We start from the raw sequence: 12825 nt of genomic DNA, 5'->3' as shown, positions 1-12825 counted from the left end.
GTTTCATTAACTAAAAGACCCATTTATGTCTAAGATAAAAATTAACAAATACAAATTGTAGGTACACCAGACAATCAGATCGCTTCATCGTTTACAAAATCGCGAGCATAAGGATTGGTGGCTATTTACACTTAGATATTTGTACAAATCTGAAGTTCACGTGATTTACGACATGTGTGCTCTTCTATGTTAAATATTTTCTTCTTACTGTTATGTTAACCTCGTGCGTTTTCCAAACTCGGCACATTACTTTTAATTGAGGTCAACTCGTACTGGGTCAGTAAATTTAATAGAATCTTACTTTAAATGACGTTTTACTTTATTAAAAGGCAAACTAGTCTATACGATTCGCTACAACTGACGTATTGCATGACATTGACAATTTAAAATACATTTATATATTACATTTTACGACAGCTTATTTTGTGTGACTTATTTCGTTACTTGACGAGCATTTAACGGGCATTTTAATAGTTGGCATAATTTACGACATATTTCTGATGGCATATGTAAAATGTTTAGCCGACATGTAAATGTGAGTTTGAGAGCACTATATCTGGGTTTCTTGCCAACAACTCGTTCATTTATCACAAGGGCTTGTATTGTCTTGTATTTTTTGACATTATTTTCCGTGCAACAAGTCATCGTCATCTCGTAAACGAGTTCCAATTATATATTGGTTAATTATAAAACCTCATTTATTCGAGGAAGTTAAATGATTGACATTGGTTTTAAATTGATACTTCATGATATGAGTGTAATAATGTCCTGTCTTCTGCTACGCCCAATAAACCTTAGAAACATGTTCAAGTTGTATTACATTCGCGCACGTCCACATGTTATTATTTCCTTAATAAAGCATTTAAATCTTACGTAGAGACTATACTTGCAAAAATTTATATATTTATATATAAATATATAACCCTTATTGCCATGTATTGAAGACTGACGGTACTTAATGTTTGCTAAAGGTAGTCGCAGCTATAAGTAAAGAATACATTCACTGAAAACAGCGATAATAGTGCATATTAATTATAAAGGTAGGCCTAATACTTTCTGATTTGTATGTAGTCATTATGCTCATTACTAGATTTTGATTTCTGGCATCTTATTTTTTTTATTATTTATAAATATACGATGATTCTTGTGGCATATGTAAGGATATATTTCCATCTCTGAAACGCTTGTTGCAATACAATATTGCAAAACACAAGTAGCAGTACATTACAACCTTTTAAAGTGTTGAGGTCGAACTATTGTACAGCTAGTATTTACGGCCACATGTCTTCCTACACTTTTAAATCAGAACAGTATAACTCAAACCACAGGCCTAAATTGCGCTCTAAAAATTCTAATTATAACTTGACCCACTTATAAGACACAATGCGTGTTCTACTTTAAATGCATGCTGACTTGGCGATTTGACTTGTTTTAGTAACTCGCAATATTTTTCAGCAATCTATTTTCTATGCACTGGGGATATGCATGTATGAAAACGATACACCTAGGTCAACGCACTCAATACTTTATTTTTTACCAAAGATGCGTGTTCTGTTGTGCAGGTATAAGATCATATCCGAGCGCTCATCCGGCGAGGTGTCTGGGTCGCAGAGGTTCCACAATGGATCCATTGAGAGGTCAAAAGAACTACCGGATACGTCGTATTTATGCAGGTGATACCATAATTGCACATTAATTGTACCCAATCTAAGCGGTTATATGCACATTATGGCACGCAAGTTTGCATACGCTCATAAGAGCAGACAAAAAGATAATGCGGGTATTCATGTATACTCAAAGCTTTTCTTTATCTTTACATCATTTTGGCGACCGAGTTTAACATATTATACTTATGGTTTATGGAATATACGATGTAGTTACTTAAAACCACCGCCTCTCTTTTGACTAGGGCTTTTTACCAATGAGCTATTGACACACTTTCGTTTATTGCTGAATACGCTTAAAAGTCATCTATGCTGATATTGCATACATCGACACTAACTATCGACACTTTCTTAAAACGTTTCATAAAAATGTATGCTGATATTGTTCAACCCTTAATGATAATGAGCTATTGTTCAACCCTTTATGATAATGAGCTATCAAAACTCACAATCGATTATTGCTGAATACGTTTACCAACATGCTGTGCTTAATTATGTTCAAACTTTTGTAATCTAAGCTATTGGCTTATCCTCTTAATTTTTTTCTGATTGCATCATACCTAGCTTTACCTATATTAATTTGTATGAATGAATTGTCAAAACAAACTATTGAAAATATTGATCAAGAATCTGTATTATGTATATGTCGGATTACCCCTTTTGTCCACGTTTCAAACAAAACAGATTCAGAGCCATGTAGTAATTAAAGGTCTGACATGCATTTATCACACGTTACCCAGCTTTACAATGTTGAATGCTCTACTGGTTCTTTCCAGGTCCTTGAAGAGTTTACTGAAGCCGGTATTTGCGGGTCTGTTTGATCCGGACCCAATTAGGACTTGGAACTTTAATACATATTTCCAAGCCGTTTCCGATATAACAGACATGGTTACGTTACTCGTGTTTAATTCGGGGACATGCGAAAACATACGGTTATACCTAAAGAAAAATGAATGGTAAGTAAATATAAGATATGGCGGAACATAGGAGTCGCATGGTTTTACCAGATTACCATAACATGTAAAACACATAGGAACACGTTAGCTCAGTTGATATAGGAGCTTTATTATATTTGAACTTAATGCGTTATTGAAGGGAGATCTGTTATCCACTCTGTTTTAGGGATAGGACCGTTTTCACTGAGATCAATTTATATTTAAATACAAGAAATGAAATATTAATATTTTGCGTTGAAGAGTTTACTAGACAGATAATAACCATTTACCACTGTTGGTTATTGTTTCTTTTCAATAAATAAAGGACCAAATGCAATTGTTATGTGTTCCTCCTGCTGGTAAAGCTATAATTTTACTTTCTGTATGCTTTTAAATATCGCCTGACTTCTCAGTTTATGGCAATGGACTGCACGTTTGTTCTCCTTTCTTATCGATAAATGAGTACGTTTTCGAAATGGGCGATACTCGATATAGAACTCATTTGACTTTTTTCTTTGACGTCAGTACTTCATCACATCGATATTTTTAATAGGTGCATTCGACCTGTCTATAGATTTTATGAGGAAACCCGATAACAGACGGGAAAGTCTATTATTCAAGAAAGTTAGGAGTAACGTCAGTATATTATTTCAATGAATAACCATCCCTCGACAGAAAACTCGAAACTGCACTGCAAGAAGTATGCTATCACTCAATACATATAACTGGGGTACAGAACTTAGTGTATACCTCCTTGAAACTTCTGTATGAAACGTTCAAATGCTTTGTTTTCATTTTCTGATGACAAAGGACCAAAGGAGATCGTTGCTCTACCCGCTTGATTTTTTGTTGTTTTTGTTGTTTCAAATGCAACGTAAAGCATATGTTGTTGATCTGATGTATACACTTGTATCAATATTTGTGCGGTTTAAAGTATAAAACAAGAAGTGTATGTTGTTATCGTGCATGGTCCCATAAAAGCTAACAACTTAACGCTGTGAGTGAAAGATTCATTGAAGAGAGCTTGTTATAGGCACTTATGAAGTGTTGAACAATGGAAACCGACATTTAAAGACAGCATTGTTCACTCTCAATCGATATTTCAATACGCCGTAAGAGAATGCATTGTTCCCGAAAGAACATTCTTTAAATTCCTCAATGATATTCAAGCTCTCATGATCGAAAGTGAAAGGATTTTAAAAATCTATTTTAGGCAACACTGTATTCAATTTATTGTTTACAAATATTTAAACAAAAAAATAACAATGAACAATAAATACAGTACTGTTATCTACAGTATCCCCAGTAAGAGTATGTTTTAACAGGACAGTTATGATTAGCTGGAGGCTGTGTTATGTTTTCTATATTCTACACGTACAGTATAGTGAAACATTGCCTAAATCTACTGACTACTTACCAATATATTATATGACCTTATACATAATACATAACATAACACATGAGTTTCCCAAATTTCCATATACTTCATGTTAGTTTCAGGACTGGTAATGACATAACCATCCTTTTTGACGCAGTTCAAGCGCCTTTGTTTTTCTTTTTAAGGACATCGCTAATACAAAAATGATTCGCATTGTCAATACAATACAATACAATATCAGTGTTAGTTTCGTTTCCAGTATCAGTTGATTTATGTGTAAAGTAACGTTCTATTAACATTGAATCCCAATTCTTTAGCATTTTAGTGCAGTTAGTATGTGTAAGACCTTAAAATGTTGAAAGACCACCTTCTGGATTTCCTTTAACGTTTAAATGTTATGTAATTTTATTATATCCGTAGCGCAAGATACTTGAAACCTAGAACCCACTCTGTATCATTTCCTTATGACTGACGATTGTAAAATATTGGGAATTTTGTTAGCAGTTTTCAATATACATTTGTTAGTTATTTCCTTGTGTTGTGTTTCATATACTATCAAAGCTAAAATTCCGTGAAACATACCGGCTGGTCGTAATGTTCTAAGAGTCAAAGGTTTGCTGAATTCGCCTTGATTATGTAATTATTCCTTCTTACTAATTCAGATGATCTGCAATAATTTTAAAGTGTAATTTGTTGAATTTCTTTTACCTGTCACTTAATTCGTTTCATTGATATGCAAGATCCCGAGCGTAAATACATACCTTAATATGGTAATTGATCCTTGCTGGTTCTTGGAAATGTAATTACATGTATCGCATACATTTTCCTTGATAATTGAGTTTGAGATAAAACGTTATTTTAATGTAAGGTTTGAAGGAGCCTCAAATAGCATTATTTTGGTATTTTGGTTTTATAGTCGATGCTTCAGTAGTTATCGCCCACAGTAACCGTTTATTTTTAAGAAGAAAAGTCGACTAAGTATTACATTAGAAAAGGAAATTCTTGTACTATTAATAGCATACAATTAAGTTTATTCTTAGAAGAAAAAATAATAACCATGATTATGTTAATCGAATTGAAGAACACGTGTCTTATAATTTTCGGTGATTATTTAGCTTTGTTTAGCAGGATAAATAGACTATCAAATAAAAATTTCCCGAGAAATGCAATACGCAGAAACTTTACCTTTAAGTTGATAAACCATTGAATATATACTGTATCGTGAAAGTTTGCGAATTAAAAGCAACAGCGAATTATTATTTAGAAAGTGACTAGGTTATCAATTGTCTTTATTTACTTCTGTAGTTTACAAAAGAGTTGTTGATTGTGGGTGGAGTGGGTGTGTTGATTTCTTTTTACTCAGAATATCGGGTGTTTCTTGTTCACACCCATTACTGTGGGTTGTTTATCAACGATTAATCAAAACTGTTCCAAATGATAGTTTTCATGAGTAAGGTGATTTTGAATATTTGCTGTAATAATTGCTTAGCTCTTTGCCTTGCAGTAAATAAAGGACCACGTGTTATAATAAATATAATACGAGTTGTGTCTTGCTTTTGCAGGAAAAGTTCCAATTGGTTTATATAAGGAGGATTTGCAAATTTTGTAAAAAAAAAATTAACGAATATGTGTTTACACGTGAAGCGGTCGTGTTGGTGCAATAGAAGACGAATGCAGCTTTTGGTTATTTTCTTGATATGCATTTTTATACTGCAATAATTTATTGGCCATGTAAATGGTCCAATTTTTTATAGGTAATGACGCGTCTGTTAATTCATGCATTGCAAGCGAATTTTAATAGTTTATTATGCTCCCCCAATATTTTTTTTTTGGGGGGGAGCATATATTCGCCGCTTCGTCTGTCCGTGTGTGCGTCTGTCTGTCTGTCTGTCTGTCTGTCCGTGCACAATTTTTGTCCGGGCTATTTCTCAGCAACTAATGACCGGAATTCAATGAACTTTATGGGAAGCTTCACTACCAAGAGGAGATGTTCATATTATCAGCCGGTTCTGGTCGGATGATTTTTCACAGAGTTATGGCCCTTTGAAATTTTCAATGAACTGTACATATAGTGCAATTCTTGTCCGGGCTATTTCTCAGCGACTAATGATCGGAATTCAATGAAACTGTATGGGAAGCTTCACTACCAAGAGGAGATGTGCATATTATCAGCGGGTTCTGTTCGGATGATTTTTAACAGAGTTATGGCCCTTTGAAATTTTCTATAAAAAAAATTATTGTCCCCAAACTACTGTTCTAATGGAGCTGTATAGGGTATTCATGGGGCTTTAGTGGATTTCTACATTCAATAACCGTGGGTGATACATTTAACAGTGTTTTTTTGCAGAAATGGTTTTGTTGCTGTGATAAATTTACGTACAAGACTGTGATGTAGGCATTGTTGACAGCCTTAAGGGTTATCTAAAATTCTGCTTAGTAAGGTGCATTGTTATATTGGTATTTCCTTGATAGCTGCCAAAGGGTTACATTCTTAATTTAGTAATGACGACTTTGTCTGGGTATGACCAGTTTATTCCTTTCCAGATCATGTAAAGATCGGATGACAAATTTTGGCATTGATAACAAAAAAATAAGTACGTTGCTTGTATGTATGGATACAACGTTCTTGAATCATTTCTATTTAAATGTCTTAAGGTAATGCACGCCTGTACTCTTTTTTTATCTGTGACGAAACAAACACACATGGGAACTGCGTTAAAGTATATTTTTGGATAACCTAGCATCAGTAGTAATACATGTTACAAAATATGATGTATATTTGCCAGTATAAAGCGTAAATAGAAGAAGTCCGAAAATAAACACGATATATTTGGTTATATACGCTGATACCATTATGAGCAAGTGTGTTTGATCGACCTGCTCTTCACATAATAATTTGTTTTTGTAATGTCCATTACACTATATCGATAACTGTTTATTGTCTTATAGTATCAATCGCTGTGAATGATTTAAAATAATAAACTTCTTGTTAAAATGCAAAAAAACGCTTTATAATTTTCAGGTTTTTAAATCGTCAAAAGATGCATATAATTTACATTAGGGCGTGGTAAATATAATAATTTTTACTGTTTCATCACACATGTCATATCTACAACGACAATTTGCGAATCGTGAAAAGGCCCCTTTAAAACAAAATCATATTATTGTAAATTAAATCGTAAATTTAGCTAAGCATTCCCAGACATCACTCATTCATTCATTCAAGTTGTTTCACTAATGTAATGCGCAATTGTCTTGTTCTGAGTCATAGAGACTTAATGAAAGTGTTTGTTGTTTTAATTACGTTTTAACTACGGTATTACGAAAGGTGAGGCCTGTTTAAAGCCGTACAAAAGTAGCTCGCGGAATATTCCTGGGGCGTAGGTACAAGTGAATTTTGAAAGTGTTTGATTCTCTGTACAATCAATGTATGTTTTTTTAAGAATGAAGTTAAACGAACGCAAATGTCGATGGCGACTAAGTAAATATATAAAGGGCATTGTCGGACCGTATTTGGTACAAAAACGAATATGGTACATTTGTACCATATTCGGCCGAATATGGTACAAATGTACCATACTCGGACCGAAGATGGTACAATTTTCGACCGAATATGGTACAAACATTGTACCATATTCGGTTGGAATAAGTTTTTCTATGCTCGCCAAAACGTATTTGGTACATACCAAAAAAACTCATAAAAATGAAAATGGCCTACGTATATGGTACATAAATTATGTATTTCTTAATAAATGAAATATTCTGCCGATGTGTAAACTTTTTTTCAAACTCAAATACATTGTATTAACCTAATATTGGAAGTGACAAAAGTATCATCATCGTCGTCGTCGTCGTCGTCGAAACTAGCAGTAACAGAAACAGCTAACCTAACCACACTTTACATGGATTTTGCTGGTTGAGTAACTGTTTCGCCGGCTAGCTCAGTCGGTTGCGCGTCAGATTGGCACGCAGGCGGTCTGGGTTCGATTCCCGGGCGGGCCAGATACTTTCGTGGAGATCATTAATAGCAATATTCAAATTTTTAAAACTTTTTTTTTCGAAAGTGTATTTTCACCAAAATCCGATTTAAGAGATTTTGAGCTCTTTTAAATGAATATATCTCTCCAAAAATAAGGATGTTTGACTGGCTGCTTTAGACAGGTGTGACTGTATTCCTAAACATTACTTTGTAAAGTTGATTTGTCGTTCCGACGTCATATTGCTGAGAAGCCGACAAAGCTTTGAAGTTTCCGATTTTTTCTTTGATAACGTGCCGCTTTAAAAAGGCGGGAATTTTGCACACGAGTCTTACTCAGAAGTCAGTAACCATATTTGACTTGGCGGTCGGCAAGAAAAGTTGTGATTTTCGACTAGAAAGAATTGAAATCCAAACTTTCTTCAAACTTCAAAAGAATTCTTGACAGTAAGTACTGTACATAATTTTAATGTTCAGTTGTCTTAATATGCATTGATGTTTTAACATGCATTGATTTTTATGTTTTATGCCCCCCCCCCCCCCTCAGAGTGCATTTGCAGTTGTCTGTCCGTCTATCCAATTGTCCGTGGCATTCCTTCCGGGTGCGTAACTCCTAAACTGCTAAAATATTTAAGCTACAGTCATTTTTTCGAAAGTGTATTTTCCACCAAAATCAGATCGAGCTCCTGTAATCTGTAGATTTGAACATTTTAAATTTTATGGAGTTTATAGGTCTTTGACCTTCGAACCCTGCCTAGTCGTGACTTCTGGTGAGCGACCTAGGCCCCCAGGGCCCCTTCTTTATATCCCTTCCATCCACGTAGCATTGGTTTCTACAGACCGTTTGTCCGTTGACCGCCATAAGTTTGCCCGCTATTTTTCCCCTGAATTTGAATTCGGTTGGATTTCAATGAAACTTTACATGAAGTACTTGCTACTTTCATTGCGCATATTGCCCGGAAGTTCGGATTGTAAATTTTAGCGGAGCTATCAGACGAGTGATTTTAGCTCAGCTCATGTCGTGAGACATTCGTTTTCGACACGCGGTGTTCAATACAAGCTCTATTAACTAATGAAGTATAAATGTATAATAACTTATTATATTATTTCAGATGAAGGAAGCAATTAGGAGAAAAAGGAAGCAATTAGGGTGCTTGCCCAGGTCGAAGTACGACATTATTGTCAGATGTTTAAACGGATCGTTCGATGTCCCTGTGAAGAAACGGACACCTGAAGAGAATAATTGTTTGGCCATGATTAGAAAACGTAAGGACTTCGAGCTTGGTGACCGGGGTTCTTTATTGTGTGGCGGAAAGCAAGTCCTTGTGAAAGAAGATCTTCCTAGATTTGTTGAGAAGATGTTCATGGAAAACAAAGGATGTGGAGCAAGGGTTATTTACAACAAACTGAAAGTAAATTACACGGGGTTCTCGGAACAAGCTATCCTTGAAATACTGTACAATAGCAAGTATTACCATGAGAAGTATCCGAGATTTACAAACAAGCCAAAGCCAAAGACAATTACAGAAGAGGAACCAGGCAAAAGATGGCAGATTGACATAATTAACATGAAAAATCAAAGTGTTAGCTACAAGGGGTCCACATACAGTTATATTCTACAAGTCGTGGACGTTTATTCTAGGTACGTTATGCCAAAACCCCTGAAAACGAAGAGTTCGCGTGAAGTTGCAAAGGCATTAGAGGACGTGTTGATGGTTAACCTTGCCCCTGACATCATCCAATGTGACAACGGACATTAATTTAAAGGCCCTAGTATGAAACTTTTGTTGAACAAGTACAACATCAAAATGATCAATAGTAGGCCGTATCATCCTCAATCACAGGGCAAGTGTGAAAGGTCAAACAGTGTTATAAAGGCCAAGATTCTATTTGCAACAAAAAGTAAACGTGGATTTAACTGGGTCGAAGGGCTTCAAGATTTAGCCTATGCCATAAACACAAGTTTCAAACGAGTTCTTGGGGGTCTCACGCCCTTTGAAGCCTACTACGGAAGAAGTCATGTTTTTACCAAAGAACGTCATAGTTCTCGTGAAATAAAGAAAACCATACGGCGAGCAAATAAAAAGGCTTACAGGTCGCTGTTGAAAAACGCAACTTCCCCAAGCAAGTACAAAGTAGGAGAGACAGTATTAATTCGCTATCCCTTTCGAAAATCCAGGGTGCCAACCAAAAGATATGTTATCGAAGGCAAGGTAGAAAAAGTAAAACGAAATGGTGTTTATATCGTGTCATTTCAAGTACCGAACAAACCCGAACTTGGATTCGTAAGCAAATCGGTTGGGGTCGAAAACATGACTAGCCTAACTGTTGCGTTAGAGAAACAACGAAAAATTAAAAAACATTCATTAAAACAGAACCGCTCAGAGAAACAAAATCACAGAACTAAGTACTATCATGTTTTAACACACCATGAAAATCTGCAGTTGTTGGATGGGGTGAATATTGCCATGGACCCAAATCCGGATGGAAATTGTCAATTTGCTGCTATATCGCATCAACTTGGTAAAATTGGTATATACAAAGACGTAGATGCTTTACGTAAGGAAGCAGTCCATCACATTGTAGAAAACAGATATTTCTATGAAACTTTTGTCTATGATGAAACATTTGATGAATACGTTAAGACTATGTCTAAGAATGGGACATACGGCGACAACCTCACGCTCATTGCACTTATGAGAGAATATAATTTGCAGTGCCTGGTAGTTTCTACCCGAGGACTAGAACACTCATCAATTGTGTCAGCAGATGGAAAGTTCGATGGTGATGTTGGAACAATTGCATTGGGGTATTTCCCAGAAGGATTTGGCATGCATTACGTTAGTATCCGTATCAATCAACGCGTGTACAAGGACATAATATCACGCTTAGAACAGTCGTATGACAACGGTGACTCTGGCGACAGCGCTGCGTCTGGCGACAACGCTGCGTCAGGCGACAACGCTGCGTCTGGCGACAACGGTGACTCTGGCGACAACGGTGACTCCGGCGACACCGCTGCGTCTGGCGACAACACTGCATCTGGCGACAACGCTGCGTCTGGCGACAACGGTGACTCTTGCGACAACGGTGACTCCGGCGACAACGGTGACTCCAGCGACAACGGTGACTCCGGCGACAACGGTGACTCCGGCGACAACGCTGCGTCTGGCGACAACGGTGACTCCGGCGACAACGCTGCGTCTGGCGACAACACTGCATCTGGCGATAACGCTGCGTCTGGCGACAACGGTGACTCTTGCGACAACGGTGACTCCGGCGACAACGGTGACTCCAGCGACAACGGTGACTCCGGCGACAACGGTGACTCCGGCGACAACGCTGCGTCTGGCGACAACGGTGACTCCGGCGACAACGGTGACTCTGGCGACAACGGTGACGTCTCTGTGTGTTCAGCCCTGAAAGAGCTTCAAGATATGATAAACAATAGGAGGGCACAGAAGCGAACGACTTTTCCATTTCTGATGTTACCACTTCACATTCAAGTTGAAATTTTTAAGTTCTGCATACAATCAAACCCGTCAATCCAGTTTGTGTTGGCGAAGGTCGGCAAACCCTTTAGAGATTTAATAAGGTCAATGAGTTTGCAAACACCTAGAATTTACATTCGGCCGGATATTGGACTAGATACTAGTAACAGAAATCCTGTTAGCGTTCGTTTCCTATTAACAAGAGCGGGCAGAAACAGCGGTCTTATTTCGGCAATAAAAGAAATCATCAAGGGGCCAAAATGGGCAAACGCATGGCTGCGTTTGCGTGTTAGTGGAATCGGTTGGTATGATATCATAGATGTCATGTACAGACATTACAGGTGAAATATACATGTATATCGGTGTTTGGAAACCTGTTATGTTATTTTTGTGATTGATGATTATGTTCTTCTACCGGAAATTTGTTGTCATTTGCTCATTTACTGGTAACTTTTTACGAAGCACATTTGGGATATTTTGGCTGCTACTAAAATGAATGTATATATGTATATTATGTCTTGTCAAAATGCTACAGTTGGATTAAAATTTAAATGCTGTTCTATGTTCTTCAATATTACTTTGAAAAATCCTGTCAGTATACCAATAAATGAAAACAGTACAAGTTTGTTGAATCTCTTGAATGAAACAAATTATAAAATACAAAATGTAAAATGAATATGTGATGATGATGATGAGAAAACATTTGTGATGATGATGATGGTAAAAAAATTGTGATGATGATGGTGGTGGTGATGATGATGACAGTGGTTATGATGATTGGGGTTTGATGATTGTGGTGATGATGATGATGATGATGATAATGATGATGATGATGATGATAACAAACGTTTTGGGATGATGATGACAGCGATGTTTATCGGACGATGATGATGGTTATAATGATGATGATAAGTTTTTAGATGATGATGACGGCGATGTTTATCGGCCGACGATGATGATAATGATGATGATGATAACAAAATATTTGTGATGATGATGATGGCGATGTTTATTGGCCGATGATGATGATGATATTCTCATCGTCGTCATCATCATCACAACATCCTCATTATCGACCGAAAACATCGCTGTCATTATCATCACAAAAAAAACTTTTGTGATCACCATTACGATCATGATAATGGATATGATGATGTTGGTTTTGATGGTGATGATGATGGTGGTGTTGGTAAAGATAACAACGATGATGATCATTGGGGTGTTGATAATTGATGTGATGATGATGATGATGATGATGATGATGATGATGATGATGAGATAACGATGATGATGATGATGATGATGATGATGATGATGAGATAACGATGATGATGATGATTACGATGATGAGTGTGTATCATATTCGGAACGAATGTGGTAC

The 12825-nt window shown here is 36.5% G+C and overlaps 1 protein-coding gene across 3 annotated transcripts in view; it reads left to right on the top strand.

The window, feature by feature from the left end:
* LOC127832264 (inhibitor of nuclear factor kappa-B kinase subunit epsilon-like) overlaps positions 1 to 12825 on the top strand; it is an 89430-nt gene that overhangs the window by 53507 nt on the left and 23098 nt on the right. For all 3 annotated transcript variants that reach the window (XM_052357639.1, XM_052357637.1, XM_052357638.1), the window contains exons 8-9: positions 1563 to 1673; positions 2441 to 2620. In XM_052357639.1, the coding sequence (XP_052213599.1) occupies positions 1563 to 1673; positions 2441 to 2620 (291 nt within the window). The remainder of the gene's footprint in view (positions 1 to 1562; positions 1674 to 2440; positions 2621 to 12825) is intronic.

The sequence above is a fragment of the Dreissena polymorpha genome, chromosome 5 (assembly GCF_020536995.1).
Source record: "Dreissena polymorpha isolate Duluth1 chromosome 5, UMN_Dpol_1.0, whole genome shotgun sequence".
In the NCBI taxonomy this organism is placed as follows: domain Eukaryota; kingdom Metazoa; phylum Mollusca; class Bivalvia; order Myida; family Dreissenidae; genus Dreissena; species Dreissena polymorpha.
The sequence above is the reverse complement of the archived record's forward strand: the minus strand, read 5'-3'. Positions and strand labels throughout refer to the sequence as shown.